The following is a 27,164-nucleotide window of genomic DNA, read 5'->3' as shown; positions in this document are numbered from 1 at the left end:
TCCTCTCTCCATGAAAATTGCTCCCTACCTTCCACGGCACCATGGCTTTTCTCTCCCCCAATTCACCTCTCCACACTGCATACCTGCCAAGATCTATTGCTCAAATTGTGCAGATTGGTGTGTTAATCCTCAGACCAATTTTCTAGGTGTTCAAAATGGTTTGATGCTGATCTAGCTGTGTTTCAGGGACAAGACAAGCTCAGGTCCCCATACCTTTCTTTTTCCCTAATCCCATTTGTTAAGAGCTGTCCAGTTGCCCGTGTCTCAGAATATTTGCCCTATTTTTAAAGTTAAAAAGCAGAGGATTGCAGGGAAAATGCAATTTCAGTGCCAGGTTTCAAATTTCATGTTTCTTTATGAAAAGTCTAGTACATGTTCCTTTGAAACATTACCTAGGATAATAGCTCACGTTTATTGACTCAAGCGCTGTGCTAAGTCACTTATGTCTTTTAATCCTTAAACAACTCAGTGAGATAACTATTATCATAGCCTATTTTTCAGATGATGAGACTGACACACCGAGAAGTTAAATAACTTGCTCAATGTGTAGAATTCCCAACAGCAATAAGATTTTGAGTTCAAAAGTGAAAAATAGGAAGAGAGTTTAGAAGTTCTAAGTTCTTCCATGTATTAATTCATTTTATCTTTACAACAACACTATGAGATAAATCTATGAACTGGTTCTATTTTTATTTCTATGTATTGCTTTAAAAAAAAAATCCAAATCCAAAGAATGGAATGCTGGCTATCATGGAGACAAAAGAAATCAGCTTTAGAAGATGAAAACATTAAGAGGAGAGCCAAAAAATTTGGGGGGTCACTTTAAATTTTTGTTTAATTTCAGGACTCAGAAAAGTTAGAGGAGGACATTTATTTTATTTTATTTTATTTTATTTTATTTTATTTTATTTTATTTTATTTTTAATTTTTTAAAATTTACATCCAAATTAGCATATAGTGAAACAATGATTTCAGGAGTAGATTCCTTAATGCCCCTTATCCATTTAGCCCATCCCTCCTCCCACAACCCTTCCAGCAACCCTCAGTTTGTTCTCCATATTTAGGAGTCTCTTCTGTTTTGTCCCCCTCCCTGTTTTTATATTATTTTTGTTTCCCTTCCCTTATGTTCATCTGTTTTCTCTCATAAAGTCCTCATATGAGTGAAGTCATATGATTTTTGTCTTTCTCTGACTGACTCATTTCCCTTAGCATAATACCCTCCAGTTCCATCCACGTAGTTTCAAATGGCAAGATTTCATTCTTTTTGATTGCCGAGTAATACTCCATTGTATATATATACCACCTCTTCTTTATCCATTCATCCATCGATGGACATTTGGGCTCTTTCCATACTTCGGCTATTGTTGATAGTGCTGCTATAACCATGGGGGTGCACGTGTCCCTTTGAAACAGCACACCTATATCCCTTGGATAAATGCCTAGTAGTGCAATTGCTGGGTCGTGGGGTAGTTCTAGTTTTAGTTTTTTGAGGAACCTCCATACTGTTTTCCAGAGTGGCTGCACCAGCTTGCATTACCATCAACAATGCAGAAGAGGTCCTCTTTCTCTGTATCCTCACCGACATCTGTTGTTGCTTGAGTTGTTAATGTTAGCCATTCTGACAGGTGTGAGGTGATATCTCATTGTGGTTTTGATTTGTATTTCCCTGATGATGAGTGATGTGGAGCATTTTTTCATGTGTCATTTGGCCATCTGGATGTCTTCCTTGGAGTGCTTTATAGATTTTGGATACTAACCATTTATCTGATATGTCATTTGCAAATATCTTCTCCCATTCTGTCGGTTGCCTTTTAGTTTTGCTGATTGTTTCCTTCACTGTGCAGAAGCTTTTTATTTTGATGAGGTCCCAGTAGTTCATTTTTGCTTTTGTTTCCCTTGCCTGCGGAGACGTGTTGAGTAAGAAGTTGCTGCGGCCAAGATCAAAGAGATTTTTGCCTGCTTTCTCCTCTAGGATTTTGATGGCTTCCTGTCTTCATTTAGGTCTTTCATACATTTTGAGTTTATTTTTGTGTATGGTGTAAGAAAGTGATCCAGGTTCATTCTTCTGCATGTCGCTGTCCAGTTTTCCCAGCACCACTTGCTGAAGAGACTGTCTTTATTCCATTGGATAGTCTTTCCTCCTTTGTCAAAGATTAGTTGCCCATATGTTTTTGGGTCCATTTCTGGGTTTTGTATTCTGTTTCATTGATCTGAGTATCTGTTTTTGTGCCAGAGGAGGACATTCTTTTTTGAAGAAAGTGTTGGGTTGTTCAAAGAGGCTCTTGCAGAGGTCATGGATGACTTGCTGCCGAGGCCATGTGGGTTGTTATTTTCCATTAGATTGTTACTCCCATACAGCCAGGATCAGCAACCAAGGGAAGAAATTAGGCAATTAGGCTTCACACTATGTTTTTGTTCCTTATGTTATCTAGACATGTTTTCTTGGCACTGGAGCCTCACTTATTCACCTGTAAAATGGGAATAAACTCACAGATTTGTTCTAAGAGTTCTAGGAGATAGTGTCTACAGGCACAAAAACTGACACTTTCTATTTAAATACTCAGTGTATAGCTGTTATTATTACCATCGCTTCAAGGACCTTAAGAGTGCCTCTATGCCCAGTAACTATTTATTAAATTAGACAGCTTCCATTAAGTAAGCACCTATGACGTTCCAACCACGTGCTATATGGTTTTCATGCCTTGTCACCTTCACCCCTCACTTCTCAGAATGTGGCCCCGGGACTGGCAGCATGAGCATTACCCAGGTCCATGAGAAATGCCAAATCTCAGACTCTACCCGATCTAATTAATCAGGTTCTGCATTTTTAACAAGATCCGCAGATGGTTTGCATGGGCATTTAAATTTGAGGAGTGTTGGCCTAATCTTCATAACTATCACACAAGTTAATAATGATAATCTACATTTCCCAGATGAGGTAAGGGAAGGTCAATGGTAAAGTGACTTGTTCCTAGGGCGCCTGGGTGGCTCAGTTGGTTAAGTGTCCGACTTTGGCTCAGGTCATGATCTCATGGTTTGTGAGTTCGAGCCCCACGTCAGGCTCTGTGCTGACAGATCAGAGTCTGGAGCCTGCTTCGGATGCTTGTCTCCCTCTGTCTCTGCCCCTCCCCCACTCATGCTCTATCTCTGTCTCTCAAAAATAAACTTTTAAAAAAAGATGGAAAGCAACATGTTCTAAACTGCATAATCCTGGAATTTGCACTCCAATCTGTCAGGTTCCCAAGTCCCACTCTGCCACCTGACACCCCATTCTATCTAATGCCAACCCCTAGGGAGTCCAGAAGAAGGCAGCTGTTTCATAGCAATCTTGGGGTGGGATGGGACCATGCCGACTGCGAGGAGTTGGGGCTGGACTCAACCTCCTGGAGTCTGTCACAGGTTACATGATGATTCTCTTTTTCTATTTCTGTCTCCTTCCCTAATTTGTCTAGTTTCCCCTTCTTGTTCCCCAAGTCCTTGCCTCAACTGGAAGCCAGATGGTTTCCAGCTCTCCCTCCTTAGGGTCAAGTTAGCTCCCCATCCGTCCAAAGCAAATCCTCCTTCCCAGCCCTTGGTTCCTTCTCTTCTACTCCCATCTGTCCAAGCCAAGAGCCTCTCCCAACTTAGTTCTAGAAACAAACATTGTCCCATGACCCTGGCAGCTTAGTACAGCAGCTGAAACATTGAATCAAACCCTGTGGATCTCTCCAGCTCAGGGCTCATGGATACTTCTTTAACATTGGGGTAGGGTTTGAAGGTTGTCTGGATCCTTTAACAAAAATATCTGTCTGTGAAACAAAAGAGGACATTAATACAAACCCATGTGCCATGTCTTCTCTCCTCCATACACTCCTGTCTTTTATACACAACTAATCCCAACAGACCACAGCCAGGCATTCAGCAGGCTGGTTGAGAGAATCACCAAACATGTCAATTTAAACCACTGTAAAGCTTCGCCCACCAAGCAGATCACTTGGTGTTTAAGGTATTCTATATTTGAAATTTCCTACTCTGGTGCTGATGGGAGTTTGTAGTAAGGATCATAGAGCCAATTTTCTCCTCTCTTTCTACTGGATTCCCTCCTATACTGTTTCTCTGCTTAAGCTTTCCCAGGAATTGTCTCATTCATCTTATCAATGACAAGGACCATGCTGGCAAGTCCAAATTCAAAGTAATTAATTTTTCATTGATAACAACTACATACAGATGGATCTATACTGAATCATATTTCCCTGTGGACTTGCATTGGATTTTGTGTACTTGTTCCCACAATTTTATTTTAAGAACAGTAAAAATTTTAAGCGTGACCATAAAATTATTCTCCCTAAGAAAAGTTTTTAAAAAGATGTAAGTTTGTAACTATTCCAATTCAGTTGAATTTGGTAATTTTCCAAGAAGCGTACAAGAGATGGAATAGTTATATCTTCTGAGTTGCTCAGAGTTGAAAAGGTAACACAGTGTCCTGAACATGAGGCAAATACAGAAGACTGTAACTGAAGACCAGGCTGTATTGAAACAGAAAGAAATCCCATGGCATCCATTCAGATCCTAAACTCTGTTGCTGAGGAATTAGAGGCCAGAGGCTTGTCCAAGGTCGCACAGCCAACTATGGCAGAGGACCCTTCCCATGGGTCAAACTTGGGGAGATGTTTGAATTTCTTTGAAGTTCTTCATAGTATCTTAAAATTCCACACAAATCCTGCATTTTGTAATACACTTCACCTAGGTTTCCTGTGGTTTAAAAATAATATACACTAACTTAGCATTTCCCCACAACTCTTTGCATAAAATTGATACTCCTAGGATGATTTTGAACCTCTCACAGCTTCTGGAACATTGCTATGGGTCCTGCTTTCAGAAGCATTTCACATTGTCTCTTGTGGATTCCAGTAAAGCCATCAATGTGTCATATCTGTGCCTACGCTCTTCTCTTTAATTCCTGATGATGTATCTGGTTTGGTCAGTATTCAGATCTGATGACCATTTGGAGTAAATCAGAATGTTGACTTTTGGCAACTCTGCACTTTTCCTTCATGTCAGCTTCTTCCATCTGTCAGGGGAGGGGGTTCCAGGGTTTCACATGTGCTGTGTAGCTGCACATTGGAGGTGGGTGTTCTCTAATCTCTGGGGAGTGGGAACACTGGGGAGAATTCTATAGGCAACCACTGTCTACTCTGGGCCTTCATACATGGTGTTCCTCCACACCGTAATACTTTCGCCTGCTTCTTTGCTAAGTAAGTATCCTACTCATTCTCCCTAAAGTGCTAGATGTCGCTATCTGCATCAGACTCCCTCTATCCCTTGCTCTTGAAATGAACATTCCTAAAACATATCAATAGATCTCCTTCTTTCTTGAAAATTGTTTTTCTCTCCTTCTTGTTAGGTTTTAAGCTCTTTGAACGTGTGATTATGTCAGTTTTGTATCGCCACATGGCTTGTTAAGGCTTTTATGTAGTAGCTGTTTAATTGATCTTGGTTAATGTGAATTTCTAATTCAGCAAAAGGTATAACCATGTGAGGAAGAAGAGAAGATGCATTTTGCCTTTCTTCTCAAGAGTCTTAGTAAAGTTTCCATGGGTTTTTTTTTGTGTTACATTAGCACGAACAAAAGTCCAACTCTTTATATTTCTTTCTCCACATGGGATTTTCTTCCAAGTAAGCTCACTCTGAGAGATAAAGTTTGGGATACGTTGCAGTCCCAAACAAACAGAGTGAAGAGCTCTATAAGGAGTACATGTTACAGAAAATTATTTTCCAAAGTAACATGATGTTAGCCCTAGACCTTAGGTCCTTGATTCCAGAGGAGGGTCCAGAGCCTGCTTGGTCCTGGCCACAGGGATGAAGGAGGAGGAGATTCTCCTCAGTGGGCCACTGTCCTTCATGGTTTGGCAGAGAGCAGACAATGGGATGGATATGACTAACCTAACAATCACCTCACATCTGGAGAGAAATAATCTGAAAGTATTCCTAATTTTATCACGAGTTGGAAGTCCTGGAAATAATCTGCATCTGTCAGAGAAGATTAACTGTGGAACCATTCATGCCCAAGTCTCAGTGGCTTATCATAATAAAGTAATATTTATGCCATCCTTTGGCATAATGCAATTCCTTTGATGTGCATTGGAGGACAGGAGTGTTTTGTGCTATGGACCCATTTCAGCACCTGGGCTCCTATGAATGTCCTCACCATACCCAAGGTCCTCAGAACCTTTTTCTGGACCATCTACATTTGACTGGCAGATATGCATGCACTAGAAATGGCATCCGTCTGCTTGCTAGACATTGGCTAGACCCTAGTCATGGTCCAATTAATTACGAGGAAAGGTGGGGAGGAGTTAAGATGGCAGAGCAGCATGAAGACCCTGAGATTTTCTCATCCCTGAAATGCAGTTAGATCATCACCAAACCATTTTGAACACCTATGAAATTGATCTGAGGATTAACACAACAATCTGCATAACTTGAGCCATAGAACTTGGCAGGTACATGGTGTGGAGAGGTGAATTGGGAGAGAAAAGCCACAGAGTAGGGAGCTGTTTTTGTAGACAGAGAGGACAGAGAGAGAAAGAGAAAGGGGGAGAGTGTGGCACGTTGGGATCGTGCAAGAAAAACACTCCCCTCAAAAGTAACTGGAGAGAGAAAAAGAATGAAAACACTTGCAGGTGACTAAACAAGAAATCTGTTCCCCAAAACCATTGATGGAGAGAAAGAGAGAGTTTCAATAGCACCAGTATATAAACAGTGGAGAGCAGAGCCTGAAGGTTTGAAGCTCAGTGCCTGGTAGTGTTTGGTTGAGGAAGCAGGGCAAATCCCCAGGAGCAGGCAGTGGGGTCTGAGGGGCCCGTGTGCCACAAGAGGAGAAGTGGTTCTCCTGCTTGGAGTGCATCTGGTGGAGACCATACAGCCTCCTCACAGGCAAAGGTCCTAATGGACCCCAGAGAGCAGCCACGTTTGCTGGTATTGGGACAAAGATGACAGAGTACAATGAAACCTGGCACTGCCTGTGTGTTATGATTTGCCATAATCTCTGAATCTCTGCCACTATGCAATTGCATGAACACTTTCTGGGGCAAGGTGGCACTCGGCCATTGAGACCCTCCCCCAGAGAGTTGGTGTGGGTCCAAGCTTCAGGGGTTTCTGAAGTGTGGGGTTTTGAAACATAACCCCATCTGAGATAGGGGAGGGATGCTTGACAGCGGGTCCACGGGAGTGTGAAGTTCCGGCACCAGAGGCTAGGGAGCTGGGTGAAGCCATTTTCACATCTACTGTACGCCCATGTGTGCATGCACATGAACCCACCTCAGTAAGCTAAGCAGTGCTTCCTAGTGGAGAATGGAGCCATTACACCAAGCCCCACCCAACTGAGCCCCCCAGGCACATCCCCCAGAAGACCAGCACAAATCCCTCCACCTGCTTAGTGTATGGACTATAGAGTGGTTCACAGTTTCAGTTCTAGGGGAAACTGGATGTAACTACATTTGAATTTCATTCTGTTTACTGGTTTGTTTATTCAGTTTCTTTCCTTCTGTTTTTGCTTAAATTGTTTTCTTTCTCTTTCTTGGATACAGAAAGAACAAATTATTTTTTGTTTGATTTATTTTATTTTCAATTTAAAAAAATTTATTCTATTTTATTTCCTTTACTTTACTACATATATATTTTTTTAATTTTTAAAAAATTTCCTTTATTTTTCTTTCTCTTTCCTTTCCCTTTTGTCTCTATCAAGCTTCTTTCAACCAGCAGGCTGAGACATACCTAGGATCTAGCTTTCTTAATTGATATTTTTGTTTTGTTTCTGATTTTTTTAATTTAATTTTTTTGGTTAATTTTTTCTTCCTCCAAAATGACAAGATGAAGGCAGTCACCCCAAAAGAAAGAACAGGAAGAAATGATGGCCAGAGATTTAATCAACACAGATATAAGTAGAATTTCTGAACTAGAATTTAAAGCCAGGATTATAAGAATACTAGCTGGGGTTGAAAACAGCATAGAAGACACCAGAGAATCCCTTTCTGCAAAGATAAAAGAAATAAATTCTAGTCAGGCCGAAATTAAAAAGGCTATAACTGAGATGCAACCTTGAATAGATGCCCTGATGGCAGGGATGGACAAAGCAGAGTGCAAATCAGCATATGGAAGATAAGATTATGGAGAATGATGAAGCAGGAAAAAAAGAGGGAAAGAAAGGGAAAAAAATCACGACACAAGATTTAGAGAACTCAGTGACTCATTAAAAAGGAATAACATCTGAATCATAGGTAAGAGCCCAAATGTCCATTGACTGATGAATGGGTAAAGAAGATGTGGTGTGTGTATACACACACACACACACACACACACACACACACACACAATGGAATATTATTCTGCGATCAAAAAGAATGAAATCTTGCCATTTGCAGCAATGTGCATAGAACTAGAGAGTATTATGCTAACTAAGCAAAATAAGTCAGAGAAAGACAAATATGATATGATTTCACTCATATATAGAATTTAAGAAACAAAACAGATGATCACAGGGGAAGGGAAGCAAAAATAAGAGATAAACAGAGAGGGAGACAAACCAGAAGAAACTCTTCAATACAGAGAATAAACAGGGTTGCTGGAGGAGAGGTAGGTAGGGAACGGGCTAAACAGGTGATGGGCAGTAAGGAGGGTGCTTGTTGGGATGAGCACTGGGTGTTTTATGTAAGTGATGAATCACTAAATTCTATTCCTGAAATCATTATTATACTATATGTTAACTAACTTCAATTTAAATTCAAAAAAATTTTTTAATTAAAAAAAAATTTTTTTAAATAGCTACAAGGTAGGGTGGGAAATGTAGTCTAGTTGTGGCCTTAAGAAGAAGAGGGAATGGTTTGTTGATAACCAGTTGTCACATGGACTTTGCTGGATGATTTATTATTATTATTATTATCATTATCACTACTTTGATTTATTAATAGTTTGCTTTTAAGCTTTGATATCAGTTATTAAATTAGTCATAATTGGAAAGGTTGAAGGAAAGAGATAAACATATTTGCCTTCCCCCAAAGCCTTCCCTGAGGGCTCCTCACTCTTGGCTTCTGGCTTGGGCATGTACCAGCCCTAAACACCAGGAATATGCTAGAAAGTCCTCCCTTATGGTATCTACCTCTATGTATTTTAATGCTGTGTTACCTATATGGCCACCACCACCATGAAGGGTCTGCCTGTTCGTGTTTGTAACTCCCACCACACTGCATCTTGCATACTGTGGGCAGCTCCAGATGTATGGAATTTATAAATGACCGAACCTTCAACTCCCCGATCTTCATTCCAACACGACATGACATTGACTGAGTTTTACACACATTGGGAGTCAAAAGACCTGCACGTACCCACAACAATGATAGTCTCATATCCAGTTTAGAACTGGAGAATTAAATGTCAATAAATGACTGTAATAGATAATACCAAATTCTAATTATGCATATAATTATACATGTTCTCTAAAAATATCATATTAATGTCCTTCTCATCGGAATTGGGAAAAGCATGAACAGCATGGCTGGAAATTGAACTCAGCTAATGATAACCTTGTGTATGTGTTTGGATTAGGTGGATGGATCCAACAGATTTCACGTGTTCGTGTGGGAGACCGAGAGTCCACAGGATGTGGAGCACATGGCCCGCTGCACTCTGTGTTATGGTAAGCCCAGATAGTATTTCTGATAGGACTGATGTTTTTAGAATGGGATGAATTAACTGGTGGCCACAGGCCAGGTCTGCTCTGCAGATGTGTATTTGCTTGATATGTGCAGAGTCTTAGAATCTGGGAATCACTTTTTCTGAGGAATTATCTTGAGAATCACACACACACCGCATTCCCTTGTGGCCACAGTCAGCCCAAACCGAGTTGTGCCTGACCTCTGTTGATGGGGCAGGCATCTGTGAGTGCCCCATAGTCCCTTTCATCCCTACTGTCTTATCCCTGATCTGCTCTTACCTGTGCTGCCAGGCTCCTGTAGATGGCTGGGCTTGTGTTCCTTACTTAGTGACCCCTTAGTGTATAAGGCAGACCTCTGAAGCTAGACACAAGGGTCCGCGGTTCTAGGAGAACATGGGTGACTGAGTTGGTTAAGCTTCTGACTCTTGATTTTGGCTCAGGTCATGATCTCATGGTCGTGAGATGGAGCCCCGTTTAGGGTTTTCTCTCCCCCTCGTCCTCTGCCCCTCCTCCCTCTCTAAAAAATACTTAAATTAAATTAAATTAAATTAAATTAAATTAAATTAAATTAAATTAAATTAAAAGAGTCCTGGGCTCTAAGCCTGGAACTTCCATTGACCACTGGTGGGATATTGGCAAGCCATCCAGTGTCTCTGGGTCTCCAGGTTTCATCACTGTAGCTGCACCCCATGTTAATCTGTGCCAGAGAGAAATTTGTACTAAAGCCCATGCATGCCCAAGTGTGAAGGGCTCTCATCCACACCCATAGTATCTGGGGCCAGAGTGAGGTGAAACTGAAAGGAGATTTAATTTTTCCCTCTACCTGATCCACACTTAGACCAAACACTGCCATGGGACATTTGGCTCTGAGAACTCGGTCGAGTCAAATACAGTAACCGCCATTTGTAGAATATGTTACAGTTGATGAGCTGCTTTCACACCCATCAAATCGTTTGACACATGGCCTCTGGGAGCCTCAGTTCTTTCTCCTGTAGAAGCTTAAACCTAGCTGGTATTTATTGAGCTTGAACTCTTACATACACCAGGCATTGTTCTGAGCACTTACATCTATTAACTCATTTTTTTTTTTAATTTAAACTTCACAAACAACCTCATAAGGTAGGTACTGTTATTATTATCGTTATCTCCATCTGACAAATAAGGAAAACAGGCAGGAAAAAGGCTGGATAATTCATCCAAGAGAGCCAGGACTGAACCAGGCAGGTGTGTGTGAACCTAGAGATTAGAATGCTGTGGCCTAGTGGTTAAAAAACTTCTAAGTGTGGGATCAGATCTTCTGAATCCTTTCTTCTGAAAAATGGGCACGTTTACTTACAGGGCCCATCAGCTTGCCTTGTTAACACAATGCTGGTAGATCTCAGCAGCAACTATTCTTACTGAGAGGCTGGAAATGTGTTTGCATGGAAAAGAAAGGGATGCCTGGTAACCCCAGCCTCTCTTGGCGCTTCCTCCCCAGACAAGTGCAGACCAGCCCCAGAGTGCACGGCGAGCGTGCCGGGACCCCTGGCAGTAGACATGGACGTGGCATTCGTGGTGGACAGCTCCTATGGCGTTGGGGCTGACGTGTACCATGCCGCCCTGAGTCTAGTGGACGCCATGCTCGGCGATCTGGAGGTGGCCGCACAGCCGAGCACGTCCCCCCATGGGTCGCGCGTGGCCCTGGTGATGCACACAACTCCAGGCTTCTGGCCAGGTGCGGGGCAACCCCCTGTGCTGGAGGGCTTCCACCTCACCTCCTACGGCCACCGGCTGCAGATGCAGAGGTACCTCCGCGAGGCCGCCGGTGGCCCTCTACGGGGAGCTCCCGCCCTGGGCCACGCCCTGGAATGGACTGTAGAGAAGGTGCTCCTGGCAGCCCCTCTGCCCAGGCGGGTTCGGGTCCTCTTCCCCATCGTGGCCAGCGAGACCAGCGCCTGGGACCGGGAGAAGCTAAGGACTCTGTCCCTGGAGGCCAAGTGCAAGGGCATCACTGTGTTTGTGCTGGCCTTGGGCCCCGGCGTAGGGGCCCATGAGCTGGCGGAGCTGACTGACGTGGCCAGCCTCCCCTCTGAGCAGCACCTGCTGCGCCTGGAGGGCGTCTCAGGCCCAGAAGTAGCCTATGCCCAGGGGTTCACCCGGGCCTTCCTGAACCTCCTAAAAAGTAAGCACTGGGGACGCTCCGGGTGGGGTGGGGAGAGGAACTTACCAGAACCTGGCATCTGGGAGAGCAGGCACCCATTGCACCCTTCACCTTGCTGAGGCGTGCCTCAAAACCCTGAGCTATCATTGCCCTGACACCGTGCCAAGCCTGGTGCTGGCTTGGTGGCTCACTTGGTGGCTGAGAAGCCTCAGGTTTCTGCTTAACCTTTTGATTTTCTCATTTACCCAAATGAGGATCACAGTCTCTTCCTTATTTGTGAAGCCTACATTCGAATGTGGGTGCGGAGGGGCTTTGAAAGCCCAGTGTTGTACAAACTTAAGGCATAGTTATTGTTATTCTGTATCCAGGAATACAGAGTCTGGAATCCAGTGGCATATAACAGTGCTTCTTGAATTTTAACGTGCACATCTGTCTCCCAGGGATCATGTTAAAATGTAGATTCTGACTCAGTCGGTCTCGGTTGAGGCCTGACCTTCTGCATTTTTAATAAGCTCACAGCGATGCTAGTGCTGCCGGTCCATGGACCACACCTTGGATAAGAAGAGCGAAGGACATTTATTTTCAGAGGTCTCCAGAGACTTTCCAGGAGCTGGGGACACAGGACGGATGTCCCGGGTCTCCCACCTCAGGCTGGGTGGATGAAGCCAGCAGGGAAGATGAAGGGGCACTGTGCCAGTGGGTCCTGGCCCAGATTCTTCCCCGCCTCCTGTCCTAGTATCCCTACCTCCAGTCAGAACTAGTTGAACCAAATTCATAGACAGCCGGTTCCTGTGTCCCTAGCACGATAATGCAGAGCGTTAGGGTTGGGTGAGGGTATTATCACGATCACCTTTCCAGGAGCTTCTGTTGGGCTTTGTCTACCAACGTGCAGTCTAAGACACCTCATGTGCAGGGTGCCTCCTTGTGACACATCAGGCCTTCTTGCTCTCCTTACAGGGAGACATTCGCTTCTGCATTGATAAGGGGGTATGACATCCCATTGGGGCCTTGAGGGATGCTGCCCCTTCATCACTGAAGGAATAAAGGGAAGCTAATGGACATCTTAGAAGTACTGACAGCATTTGTGCCTCTTGGATTCTAGAAGTACAAAGATCAGTGAATTGGTGCTAGTCCCAGCTTTACCACAAGTGAGCTGTGTGACCCTAGAAAGTCATCGAAACACTCTGAATTTCAGATTCCTTATCTTCGTAGGAGGTACAGGAGAGAATTATAATAGACGGCTGGTGGCTTAGTGACTCTGAGGGAGAAGCAGGTGGAGGGAATCACTTTTCTAGTCTTTTCCAATTTCATTTTGTTTTTGTATGTTTTATTTTGTTAGGTTTAATTTTATGTTTTGGTATATTCTTTTATGTTCGATTTTATTTTATATTATTTATGGGATAGAATGAATTTTATGTTTTTTTTTTGTTTTTCTTTGCTTGTATTTTAGTACTTATTTTATGCTTTATTTGAATTTATTTTATATATATGGTTTTTTCATTTTGTGTCAGGGACTTTTGGGATTTTGTTTTGTTTGATTTTATTTTTATTTTGGATGCTTTTTATTTTGTTTTATTGCATATTTGATTTTATTTTGTCTTTAAAATTTTATGTCTTAATGGACAACATTTTGTTTTTATGCTTTATTTTACTATATGCTTATGTTATTTTTTAAAAAACTTTTTTAAATGTTTATTTATTTTTGAGAGAGACTGAGACTGAATGCGAGTGGGTTAGGGACAGAGAGAGAGGGAGACACAGAATCCGAAGCCGGCTGCAGGCTCCGAGCTGTCAGCACAGAGCCAGATGCGGGGCTCAAACTCACGCGCTATGAGATCATGACCTGAGCCGAAGTCGAACGAGCCACCCAGGCGCCCCAATGCTTATGTTATTTTTAAGTTTTATGTTATTTTATGCTTGATTTGACTTGACTTAATTTTTTATTTTCTTTGTAGGTGGAGCAAACCAGTACCCATCTCCAGAGCTCATTAGAAAATGCGGGGGCCCGAACCGAGGGGACACTTTGCTGCAGTCATTTAGGTCTCCCAGGAGGTAGGCTGAAGGCAGAGCTGAGGTTGTGTCACATCTCTGTCCCTTGCAGGAGACTCTGTCCCTAAAGAAAGGTCACAGGCAATGCCAGTCCTTGACCTGACCCAAACCACAGGGGCAAGGATGCTCCTGTGTTTGACAACTCCGAAATGGTTTGGGTTTTCTTATTTTTTAATGTTAAGAGTAATATAGGGACAATATAAAAAATTTAAAGGGCCCATCAGTATATAAAAGCAAAAAATAACACAGTCTCCATTCTACTACACCCTGCCAGCCCCTCATACCATGTCTCAGAGGCAAAATTAACAATGCTAAACATATTGTTTTGATATTTGTCCAAACCTGAGAACATAGCTAATTGGATACCGAAGTCATCAGGAAATGCTCAAAACCTACAGTTTCTTGAGCCTGCCAGTGTCAACTGGGAACTGAACCTTCCGGTTCCTGCGGTTCAGTTTTCCAATTTGAGATGGATTGTCTCTGTGCAGGTTGCCCAAGGGCCAGGTTGGCATATCTGGCTTTGCTGACGATTTGGAAGCACTTGAAATGACAGACTTTTTCCGAGAGGAGAATAGAAAAGCCACAGTGAAATCTATAACTCAGCAAGAAGCACTAGAAAATTATAAGAAGAGTGTATATGATGCTGAAGGAAATGAACAAGAAATGCCTGCAAAACAGAAACGAACCGGGAAAAAAAGAAATTCAGGTACTGCCTATGGTAAAAACCAAATTGCTGCTTGTTCCTTAGGTTGTTTTAATTTTTTTTTTTAATTCCTGTGCGCTGTGTTCACATGCAAATGTTGGCTTTTAATACACCTTTTCCTTTCAAATGCGCAAATTCATGTACGCAACCAAAGAAATTAATTGAAGAAAACATATGAAGGCTAACTTTCCTCTGACTGTAAAGGTGGAGCTGAACAGCAGTTTTTTCAGGGAGTATTATGAGACAGACCCTATGAAGTGTTTACTTCATGGCCAGAAGCAATGATCTATTGCAGAAGTGGTGAACATCCTCCTGACCTTGAAGGAAAGTAGAAGGTTCCTTCCTCTATGAGTGGCTACATATAAACTGACCAAGTTTAAGGAACATTTTGGATCCATCTAAAACAATAGAAAAATAGGATCAGTTTTGAGTACAGCAGATAGTAATGCAAATGCCATGATTCCACGGAATCAGCAAGGTAAGAAAAACAGTGAACACATTGGGAAGAGATATGGGGTGGGGTGGGACTCTGACGTTTTGAAAAGGCAGGGACAAGATAGCTGAAAGAGGTTTCTAGTGAGTGGTGGGGTCAGCCCTACTTAGGTTAAATGAAAGATAATGGCCTAGAAGTTTTGAATGTGCCCAGATGGTTTACCATGGGAAACTAGGTGGCCATGGGAAAATTATTTAATCCTTCTGTGGCTCAGTTTTCTGATCTGTAAAATGGGGATTATGTGAATCTTTACTTCATAGGATTATTTGAGGAATGAAACTTGATAATGCATGTGTTTGCCCCAGAGAGGGATACAAGTTAGCTATTAAGATATCAATGGTATGTCCTACCTCTTGGATTCTAACGCAAACACATGTCCAAAGGGAAATAACAAAACCAGAAAGATCTAGGAATTGGGACTCCTGGCATAGACAGCAACGTTTCACCTCCTTAGGCTGAACATTAGGCATGGAAGAACTTACCTTGTCAGTTATTATATTTTCAGTATATAATATCCTCAGGTAATCTTACTAAAGCAATGATTTTAAGTCTTGGCTGTACACCAGAACCGCCTTGGAATCCAAAAACTGTCAATGCCTAGACCTCAGCCCAGACCAATGCAGTCACGGTCTCTGGGTGTGGAACTTACCCAGCGAGTCCACTGAGCAAACAAGTGTGACAACTGCTCTAAGGCTCAGTATCCCTCACGTTCAAAGTGAAAGAGATGGAGGAGAGCTTACTGGTTATCGAATCCGATCCCATTCGCAGCCAAACACTGAGGCCGCAAGTCCCCCCAAATTTCCCACCCCTCTGTAACGTGGCTCTGGTCAGTTCCTCTCCTGATGCATTCCAAGGGCACCCTAAACCTTCACCACCTCCTCAAGCTCCTTCAGCCACGTCTCTTCCTCTAGCTGATGCCCTTATTTTATTTTTATGATTTTTTTTGCTTTGAAAAGAAATAAAGGTGGCCAGGTACAACTTCCTGTGACATCCCATATGCCTGGCTGCACACCTTCTCCTCCAGCCGTCTACTCAGAGAAGAGAGCAAGCCCTTGTCTTCAAGCATGTTCCAAACTGCCGGGAAAGACCAAAGGGCTCTTTCAAGCCTCACTGACTTGGGTTCCTTGGGGACTGTTAACCACTAGCCTCCTCTTCAAACCTCATCCTCTCTTAGCTTCAGATATAGCATTCTTATCTTGGTCTTCCACTCCGGACTAGTCTATCCTGTGGGCTCCTCCTCCCCCCCCCCCCCCCCCCCCCCCCCGCCATCCTCACAGCGGGGGTCTAGGTTTCATGGAACCTGATGTTTACACAACGCCTACATTTAAGCCTCTCTTTAAGAAAACAAAATTATAACAATTCAGTACAAAGAGTATTTCTTTAGAAGAGGATTATGCAGGTGAAGGGCCCAGAAGCTTAGGCTTAGTTAATTTCATGGTGAACCCGCAATACTCTCCCCCAGGGGCTGCGGTCAGCCCCCTGAGCACTCTGCGCACATGCCCGGGGGCGAGCTTTCCTGCCATGACTTCAGCTCTCCCCTGTGTGTGCTCCAAATCCCTATCTTCTACCTTCACTCTCTTGAGCTGCAGACCAGTGTATTCACCTACCCTCCACATTGCACCACGGCACATGCCCTCAGTCATCTCAAACAAATTCAGTTAAATGAGCTGGATTTGTCTTTCCCATTCATTCCTTCTCCTCCTCTGTTCCTTTACTGGAATGCACCACCATCAGCCCAGGAATGGAAAGTCAAAACCCAAACATCACGCTTCTCATTCTCTCCTCGCCTGCCACCTCCAGCTGGTGACCAGATGTTGGTGTGACTTACTCCTTGGCGTCTCCAAGGTCCATCTCTCTTTCCTGCATCTTCCTCCCCACAGCTTGGCTTTCCCTTCAAGTGTAACTGTGGAGTTCTCCATCTGGTCTCATTTGTCTTGCTTCCACTTGCAGTTTGAGCACCAAGTTCATTTTCTGATGTTCCTGCACATGTGGCCATGCCGTTTCTCTTCTTCTGTATTTCCCCATCATTTAGCAAACAATGTTTCCGTGCCAGGGTAAGGGACACATGCCTCTGTGATCACACCCCTGCTGTGGTCCTCCGGGGCCTCATTGGCTGCCACTCCCCTGCAGATGCCTTTTGCACTATTTACCCCTGATGCCCTGTTATTTATCCCGAGCCACCATGGAGGTGCTCACTCTCACCTGCCCTTCTGCATCCTGTCTACGGTGTCCACCTATACCACATCTACTCACCTTTGACTGCTCAGGTCAAGTTTCACCTCTACTTAGAGTCTATTCTGGCCCAGGGAGATATTAAATTTTCATAGCCTCCTTTGTGTCCCTGCATCTTCAGTTAAATTCTGCCACAACACCGGCAACCATTCATTGCACCTGCTTGTGAAGAATTAAATGAGTATCCTCTCTTTTCACAGAACAAGGCTGCTCTTGGTATATTTTCAATTTCAGTGTATTCTCCAAAGCACACAGCTCTATTTTTTGTGTGTTTTTTTCCCCCCTGCAGATAGGACTGCATGATAAGACATATATACTAGGAGACAGACCCATACCTGTCCAACAAACTTCTTTCTCTCCCCCTTTTTTCCCCTTCATTCTTGGATTTTATGGACCTGTTTGAGTAATGCTGTTGTTGGATCTTTCTAATAAGACAAAAGTTAATATCCATGGTGAAAATAATGTAAGTGTAAAATTGGGGGGCTAGCACTAATTGCTTGGGTGAACACTCATTGCCCCCCATGCCATATCCTACTGATAGAATAAAACTGAAAACTCTGAGTGTTAGGTTACAAAGAATACCTCAGAGATAAAGCATCAAAGATTTACTCATTTCTAGGTGCACCGGACAACCACTAGCCAAATTGGCTATTTAAATTTAACTAATTTGGGGGCGCCTGGGTGGCTTAGTTGCTTAAGCAGCCAACTTCAGCTCAGGTCATGATCTCACAGCTCAAAGGCTCGTGAGTTCGAGCCCCATGTTGGGCTCTGTGCTGACAGCTCAGAGCCTGGAGCCTGCTTCAGATTCTGTGTCTCTCTCTTTCTCTGCCCCTCCCCTGCTAGCGCTCTGTCTCTGTCTCAAAAATAAATTAACATTAAAAAAAATAAATTTAAATAATTTGAAATTAAATAAAACCAAAAAATCAGTTTCTTACTTGCAATAGCTACACTTCAAATACTCAGTAGACACTGGGTATTTATCTGCAAAGATAGAACGTTTCCCTCATTGCAGGAAGTTCTGGATGGTGCTGCTCTAGAAGTATAATCTAGAAGAAGCAGCCTCTGTTTGTTTGTCTCTCAGACTAAAGGCAAGGGTAGGATTTTAAAGGCAAAAGCCACAGTGTCACTAAGAGAAGTGAATTATCTATTTTTTTTCTTCCAAGTTTTTATTTAAATTCCAATTAACATACAGTGTAATATTAGTTTCAGGTGTAGAATTTAGTGATTCAACACTAAGGTAGAATACCCGGTATTCATCACAAGTGTCCTCCTTAATACCCATCACCCATTTAACCCATCCCCTCACCCACCTCCCCTCCAGCAACCTTCAGTGTGTTCTCTGTAGTTAAAAATCTGTTTCTTGGTTTTCCTCTCTTTTTCTTCCTTTTTATGTTTGTTTGTTAAATTCCATATGAGTGAAATCTTATGGTATGTCTTTCTCTGACTTATTTCACTTGGCATCATACTCTCTAACTCCATCCATGTCATTGCAAATGGCAAGATTTCATTCTTTTTGATAGCTGAATTATATTCCATTATATATATATATGAATTATATTCCATTATATATATGTATATTGTGTATATACACTATATATATATACACACTATACATATATACACATATATTTTGTGTATATATGTGTATATATATGTGTGTGTATATATATGTGTGTATATGTGTGTATATGTGTGTGTATATATATGTGTATATATATATGTGTGTATATACACACACACACACACACACACACACACACCATGTCTTTATCCATTCATCAGTCAATGAACATTTGGGTTTTCCATAATTGGGCTACTGTTGATAATGCTGCTATAAACATTAGGGTACATGTACCCCTTCAAATCTGTATTTTGTAGCCTTTGGGTAAATATCTAGTAGTTCAGTTACTGGATCGTAGGGTAGTTCTATTTTTAACTTTTGAGGAACCTCCATACTGTTTTTCAGAGTGGCTGCACCAGTTTGCAAGCCCACCAACAGTACAACAAGGTTCCCATTTCTCAGTATCCTCGACAATATCTGTTGCTTCCTGTGTTATTGATTTTAGCCATTCTGACAGGTGTGAGGTGATATCACATTGTAGTTTTTTAAAGTTTGTTTGCTTGTTTGTTTGTTTATTTATTTATTTTGGGGGGGGGAGGGGCAGAGAGAGAGGAAAGAGAGAGAATCCCAAGCAGGCTCTGCACTGTGGGGTTTGAACTTGGCCAGCTGTGAGATCACGACCTGAGCTGAAATCAAGAGTCGGATACTTAACTGAATGAACCACCCAATTGCCCCTCGTTGTAGTTTTTTTAAAGTTTATTTTATTTATTTTGAGAGAGCACACCTGTATGTGAATGGGGGAGGGCCAGAGAGAGAGGGAGAGAGAGAGTCACAGGCAGGCTCTGTGCTGTCAACATGGAGCCCAACATGGGGTTTGATCTCATGAACTGTGCGATCATGACCTGAGCTGAAATTAAGAGTCAGATGCTTAACTGAGTAAGCCACCCAGGCTCCCCTCTCATTGTAGTTTTGATTTGCATTTCCCTGATGATGAGTGGTGTTGAGCATCTTTTCATGTGTTTTTCATCTGTATGTCTTCTTTAGAAAAATGTCTGTTCGTGTCTTTTGCCCAGTTGTTAACTGGATTGTCTTTTGGGTATTGAGTTTAAAAGTTCTTTGCATAGTTTGGATATTAACGCTTTGTCAGATATGTCATTTGCAAGTATCTTCTCCCATTCCATAGGTTGCCTTTTAGTTTCGTTGATTGTTTCCTTCACTGTTAAGAAGTTTTTTATTTTGATGAAGTCCCAGTAGTTTATTTTTGCTTTATGAATGATTGGTTTAAACAAGTCCTTGGCTTGTTAAATTAGAGGGCACCAGCTGATTGCTGAGCCGCAAGTCTGTTTATTGAATCTACAGAGTACAGCCAAAAGTTCGCCACTGGAGTGTTTTCCTGTTGACTCCAACAAGTTTTGGAGAAGCATTTGCTTCTTGTGGACAATTTCCATGATCAAATCTTTACCCTATTAAGAGTATATTTCTTTCCCTTGGGTCCAGCACATTTTATCACTCCTTCAAGAAAACTAGTCTGTGCTGATTATGCCAATGGGAGGTGTCTTCCAAGGAACAGACAATGAATTTTAGCCCCTTGCTTTCTGAAGACATTATCTTCTTTATTTGGTGGTGCTTGGAAGACCCAGGGGAAACCATCTGGAGCATGCCATTATTCTATACTGTATGGTTGAACTCAGACAGGAATATTTTTCTGTGACTTCAAGTGTACCCAAGGAAATTGGTTCTCTCTGGAAGGCACAAGTTACATACGTGGGGAAATTAGTGTCTGATTTAAAATTCAGGGCATCTCAAATCTTGCTCTGTTGTAACTTGTTGATCTCAATACTATTTTATTCTCCAGAAACATCATGTTTTTCTTAGAAGAGATATTTTAACTTCTTGGGCAAGTGTCAGGGTATACTATATAATAAATAAGCTGCCTTTTTGCTAGGCCATTAGACAGCTGGAGGTTTGAGATTAGGCAAGGGATTGATACGGTTTGAAAAAGAGGGAGAGGGGCGCCTGGGTGGCTCAGTCGGTTAAGCGTCCGACTTCGGCTCAGGTCATGATCTCGCGGTCCGTGAGTTCGAGCCCCATGTCGGGCTCTGTGCTGACTGCTCAGAGCCTGGAGCCTGTTTCGGATTCTGTGTCTCCCTCTCTCTCTGACCCTCCTCTGTTCATGCTCTGTCTCTCTCTGTCTCAAAAATAAATAAACGTTAAAAAAAAAAAAAAAAAGAGGGAGATGAGTATTATAAGCAACTGAGGAGTTTCTTGGTATCAGAAAGCTTTATTCATTCATTCGTTCACTCATTTCTACATTGTCTAGCATGCATTCCATATGCCAGGTACTGTGCAAAATGATAGTTACAACTGTATTGCACTTTTCATGTATGTTCTGTGCCACCTTATAAAAACATTGGGATGTGGGTTTTTTTTAATTGCTTTTACGGTTGAAGAAATTGAGGCTCAGAGAGGATAAGCTCAGGCTCACACAGCCAGTGGGGGGTGAGATTAGGATTCATTCCCAGTCTGTGTCTCCAAACCATCGTTCCTTTGCTGTCAGGCTCATGCAGGAAGTTCAGCTCTCTCTGCATTCGTTTTGCTGCAGGCCCTTGTTCCCTCGATCCAATGGAAGGCGAGTGCCAGAATTACACCCTGAGATGGTACTATGACAAGGAGAAGCAGGCCTGCCAACAGTTCTGGTATGGCAGCTGCGGGGGCAACGCGAACCGGTTCCAAACCAAGGAAGAGTGCGAGGCCCGGTGTGTCCCAACACCCCTGTAGGGCCTTGCAGCTGCTTCTGTTTTCAGAGCTGACGAAAATGAGATTACCTTTCCTGAGACAGTACCATACGGCTCATAAATTATGTTGCTCACTCTACAATCTCATTGGTCGGATTCCTAACCCCTGAATTTTTTCCTATGAGCGAGGATGTGGGCCAGATGATTTGTCACTTGAGAAGGACTGCATTCTAGTGGTTAAAAGACTAACTGAAAGGTTCCTGCAAGATTCCTTAACATACTTAGCAAGTATGTCAAGGACGTAGAACTGAATGAAAAAGAAACTTGAATTTTACCTACAACATTACTTAAAAAAAATTTTTTTTTTTTGGCTCTGTGGCAAAAGAAAACTCAATGGAAGCAGTGAATAAAACCTAATTTGGAAGTGAGTTGCAACTTGAATTCTTGTTTGTCACTAAGAGAACATGGAAGTGTTAGTCAAAGTGGGGGTCTGGAAATTTTTAATGTGATATTTAATCCATGCTACTCTGTGTAAAAATAAAGGTATTTTGACTAAGTCACTTGGTGTGAAACTGTGTGTGATACCTGCTCACTGCAATCTGTGTTATATTTTGTGACATAGCAGATGATGGTGAGAAAGCAGTGAGTTTGCCGTGGGACTGAGTCTTTGTCATCTGTTACGACTCTTGTGCTTTGAAACTTGGTGACTCAACAATTAAAGCTGATGTTTTCAATGCAAATATGAAATGAAGGGTCTAGGTTCACCCTGGATGAAAAGTTTTTCCATATAGATAGTGAAGAAATTATGATTTTGGGAGCTCTTCCTCTGGCTTCATGGCTCTATCCCCCAGGCCTCTAACTTGGGCCCAGCTTCAGGGCAGAAATGGGCACTACATGGAAATCTAGAGCTGCTAGATATTGAGGGTGCCTGATGTGGGGCCTTGGGAGGGTCATGTACGAATCAGTTTGGGCTGCCATAGCAGAATACCAGACTGGGTGGCTTAAACATCAGAAACTTCCTTCTCATAGTTCTGGAAGTCCAAACTAGACTGGAAGTCTAAGACCAAAGTGTGGACGATTTGAAAAAAGAAGAGGGCTCCTGGGTTTGAGAAAGCTGCCCTCTCACTCCATCCTCAAATGGCCTTTCCTCTGTGGGGAGAGAGTGACGGAGGGAGGAAGGGAGGGAGTGAGGGAATGAGGATGGGGGCGGGGAGAGAGAGAGAAGGAAAGGGAGGGAGAGTTCTCTCGTGTCTCTTCTTACAAGGACACTAATTCCATAGAATTAGAACTCTACCCTTATGACCTCATTTAACCTTAATTACCTCCTAAAGGCTGTATCTCCAAATGCAGTCACATTGGGGCTTCAGTATATGAATTTTGAGGTGACATAAACATTCAGTCTGTAAAGGATCACAAGCAGCTGGTGGGTGCCCCCACGGACCCAGAGGGGAGTTTGCTCTCTGGCAAGTTTCTGGTTCAACAGAATCCTATTTGTTCCTCCTCTCAGCCCAGTGACAAAGGAGATGGGATAGGAACCAGTTTTATATAAAATAATCACAGAAACATTAATGTTTTGATTCTATTTCTATGGCAATTATTTTTATCTGATCACAAAATGATAACTATGTGTTCATGGCAGCAAGTTTGTAAAACACAGAAAAGCACATGAAAGAAATAAATATCACTTATAATCTTTTCTCCAAAAGGTAATCATTTGGTATAATCCAGAAATGCCTAGAATACTATCTTTTTCCCCTTCCTTAACACACTACCTTGTACCTGATTTTACTAACGCATTTTCATGATTAGAATGAAATGGAAATGTTCCATCTTGTTTGAAAGAGCTGCTCGTTGTGCAGGTGTGTGTATGCGTTTCTCTCTTTTAGGCGTAACCTCAGCTGCCTGGGCATAAAGGGGTCGAGCGTATCTATCCTGAGGATGGTATGTGATTTGAGCTGTGATCTATTTTCCACTTCTTATCCCCACCCTGCCCTTCCAGTGTCTAGAAATTGAGAACCCAAAGGCAAAGATTCAATATAAGAGGAAGTTGGGAGGAGTTGTTCAGGTGTCGGCTGTTACCATCCTTGGAACGCTTATAAGGTCCGCCTGTAGTTCTCCTTGCATTTAATAGATGGTGGTATAACTCTTCCTCAGAGCTCCTCTGACCCAAGCAGAAAGTGTACTTGGAAAGCTTTCAGGGAAGAGAGGGCCATAAACCACAAGAGACTCTTAATGATAGAGAACAAACTAAGGGTTGATGGAGGGATGTGGGTGGAAGATGGGCTGGATGGCTGATGGGTATTAAGGAGGGCAACTGTTGTGATGAACACTGGATATTGTATGTAAGTGATAAATCACTGAATTCTTCTGAAACCAATATTGCACTATATGTTAACTAAAATGTAAATTTAAAAAATGTTAAAAAAAAAGAAAAGAAAAAAGGAAAGCCATGAGTTAGACAATCTGACCAAGGATTGGAAACAATATCTATTGTTCTAGATAGTATTCAATTTATAAGACACTTTCCAACATTATTTCATGTACTTACCTACTCCTACCACTAAATCTTGGATGTTGGCATTGTTCTTTCTAATTTTTCCCCTTTTTCTTCCCATTCTCAGAAAGGTGAAGCTTCTTGACCCAGGCACCTAACAGAAACTGGCTTGGAATTCTTTTTGATCCCCAGAACAGTGCTCCTTTGGCTCTACTCCATTGTTCCAAAACATTGGCTGCCACCGAAGGTCAGAGAATTCTGAAGGTCAGAGCCCAAAGTGGGTCGGGTAGGAGGATAGACTGAGACAGGAGAGAGAAATTTCCTGCTTGACATAAAGGAGCTGGACTTTGCTGTCTACCTCAGATGCTCCCCTCCCAGCCCTGGCGGTTCTGGTCTGGCCCAAGTCTGGAAGAGGAAACAGCAGGGATGGACTGAAAGAAAAGCTGAACTGTGAGGTCAGGAATCTTAAGGACAGCCCTGGCCAACCCCACAGGGAGCTTTGGGGCTAAAAGTCTGGCCAAAGTTGCCTCAGGTGTGTGGAATTAGTTGGGACCAATGGCTGCCTCCACTAGCCGTTGGAAGTGGGATGCCCCAGGAAAGGCACATTCATGGGTGAGGCAGCTCTGAAGGGGCCCACCTGAGAGCTGTCTGCCAACCGTGCTCCTAGCAGCTGGGGCAACATCCCTCTGTTGAGGGGCCTCTGGGGGATGCATCTGCATCACAGTGCTGTTACAGGGAATGTCCTTTTGCATTGTTTCCAAATTTCCAAAGCTTCGCGAATCTGATAGGACACACTCAGAAGCATTAGTGTAGCATCCGAGGCCTCAGAGATTGGGTCTTCGCATCCAGTCTCTAGCCTCACCAATGGTGACAGTTGTTCTGTCCCTTCAAGTTTTCACTTGAACAATACTAAATAGAACATGTATAGTTTTCTGGCAATTCTACATCCTATTTATCCATGCTGCTGCCTTTGGTGATACTTCTGTGGGGAGTGCCCTTTTAATTCTTTTGTTGGTAAAGTATTTCATAGGCATCTACCAGATCCATTACCTGTATCAAAATCCAGCTCAGGTCTCATTGCCTCTCTGAAAACTCCTCTGATTATCCCTTTTAAAGAAAGTTAGTCATTACCTGCCATAGGCTGACTTGGGCACATTCTCTTTTTGCCTTTTTTCCACTATGTTTACGTCATTTACTTATTAGTCTCCTTAGACTGTGAGTTTTTTCACCTTAGAACTGCCTGCCCTGCACAGGGCCCAACTGATTTTCTTTCAGTCCTGATTTTGTAACTCTCTATCTGTTTTCAGAGACTGTTGGAAAGGAACCCCCCACCCCCAATAATGCTTGACTCATGCCATACCTCTCACTGTAGAAAATTTCTCTGCTTTGTAGATGTTCTGCACTTGTTCCAGATGTCAGGACATCAGTGCCCCATCAGCCAAGTGGAAAAAGTTTTGTGTGTTTTTAATTTCCTCTTTGGATCAGTTATCATATCATCACTATGAACTGTTTTGGGGATATTGGTTTTTCTGATGAAGGAATTAAGATTAGAAAGGCCAAGTGAAATCAAATCTCATGTAATGAATCATTTGGTAGCCTAAAGTTAGAATAATTTTTATTATTAAATTTTATTAAACTTTGTTAAATTTTTGCCATCTTGAGATCTTGTGTTGGATTATTCCTTTGGTTTTTGAATAGTCCAAGAGGTATGTTTTCAATGTAGCTGGGGATTCATAGTTGGGATTATGGTGTTATGGGAAATACCAAGACTGGGCACCAGAATTCAGCATCTGATTCCCTCTGTGATTTCCCTGGTGACGTACACAACTGACTCCATTTTTTCTGGACCTTGGTCTTTTCTGGCTGAGGAGACAGGGGATGAGAAGAACATCTCTTGCCTCCTGTAGTCTGTCTAAATTTTGCACACAAACTAATTCATTCCTTCTTTGGCTCTTCTCTTACCTTAGGCACCTAAAAGAAGCAAGCCCAGCTGAGGACAAAAGAACCACCCAGTTGAGTCCAACACAAATTGTCGCCCCACGGTATAATGAGCTGAATAAATGATTGTTGTTTTAGAACACTAAGTTTTGGGGTGATATAATTTGAAGAAAGTTGGGCTGAGCTGGCTCATGTATCTGTAGCCAGCCACCAGTCTGTTGATCAGTTAGCTGGCTTAGGGTATCTTCCTAATGATAAAACAATTAAGTATTTGTATGCATCTAGTAATAAAATATATAAAACACCAATGCAGTTAAGTTAAAGGAAGCTTTAGAAGCAGAAGAATGGGAAAGGAAGAAGTAATATAATCTCTGTTTGTAGATGATATGAATATGTTTCTGGAAAAATAAAAAGATCTAAGAGAACAGCAGTGTTATAGATAGAGACTGCTCTATCAGCCTGGATCTTGCAGTGATCAGGAACACAAAATACAGCTGAGAAGGAACCTTTTTTGCTGTAAACCACTGAGATTTAGGGGATGTTACCGCAGCATTACCGAGCCTATTCCCAGGGATACGGATAGAGAGCAATGGGGACTCACAAACATGGTTCTAGGGAGTGAAAATTAGAAATAATTCTGGCATTTTCTACTAAAATTAAAAATACAAATACCCTGGACCAGCAACTTCAGTCTTAGGTGTATCCCCTGGAAACTCATGTGCATGATCACCGGGATACATACACGTTAATGTGCAATGTTCACAGCACCAAGTTCAGACCCCCAAGTCATGAACAACCCATATGTCCATTAATAAAGACATGGGTGAACATGCTGTGCTACACTAAAACAGGGTGTACAGCAGTGGAAAGGAGTTAATGAAACTGAATTAAGATTCGGCAACATGGCTGAATCTTACAAAAGATATTTTTGAGAGAAAGGAATATGCACAGAATAGGATTCCATTCATCTAAGCTACAAAAACAGGCAAAATTAAATTATATTGTTATACCTTATGTGGTGAGACTAGGCAGAAAAAAAGCAAAGATGCAGTTACCATTGGAGTCAGGATGGCAATGTGGTACAGGCTGTGATGTGTCACCCATACCCGCCTTTTAGGAATGAAGAAT

General features: G+C 42.4%; 1 protein-coding gene across 2 annotated transcripts in view; it reads left to right on the top strand.

Moving 5' to 3' along the window:
• The window catches only part of LOC132683079 (collagen alpha-4(VI) chain-like), a 117,164-nt gene extending 95,132 nt beyond the window's left edge, over positions 1-22,032 (top strand). The window contains exons 33-37 of one of the 2 annotated variants that reach the window (XM_060638650.3): positions 9,583-9,673; positions 11,169-11,852; positions 13,787-13,883; positions 14,369-14,586; positions 21,472-22,032. In XM_060638650.3, the coding sequence (XP_060494633.3) occupies positions 9,583-9,673; positions 11,169-11,852; positions 13,787-13,883; positions 14,369-14,586; positions 21,472-21,647 (1,266 nt within the window). In that variant the 3' untranslated portion in view covers positions 21,648-22,032. The remainder of the gene's footprint in view (positions 1-9,582; positions 9,674-11,168; positions 11,853-13,786; positions 13,884-14,368; positions 14,587-21,471) is intronic. The other variant, XM_060638651.3, reaches the window with a different exon arrangement.
• Positions 22,033-27,164: the final 5,132 nt, after the last annotated feature.

Source organism: Panthera onca, chromosome C2 (genome assembly GCF_046562875.1).
Source record: "Panthera onca isolate mPanOnc1 chromosome C2, mPanOnc1 haplotype 2, whole genome shotgun sequence".
Taxonomy (NCBI): domain Eukaryota; kingdom Metazoa; phylum Chordata; class Mammalia; order Carnivora; family Felidae; genus Panthera; species Panthera onca.
Note: the sequence above shows the minus strand (reverse complement) of the source record. Positions and strands in the feature narration are given on the sequence as shown.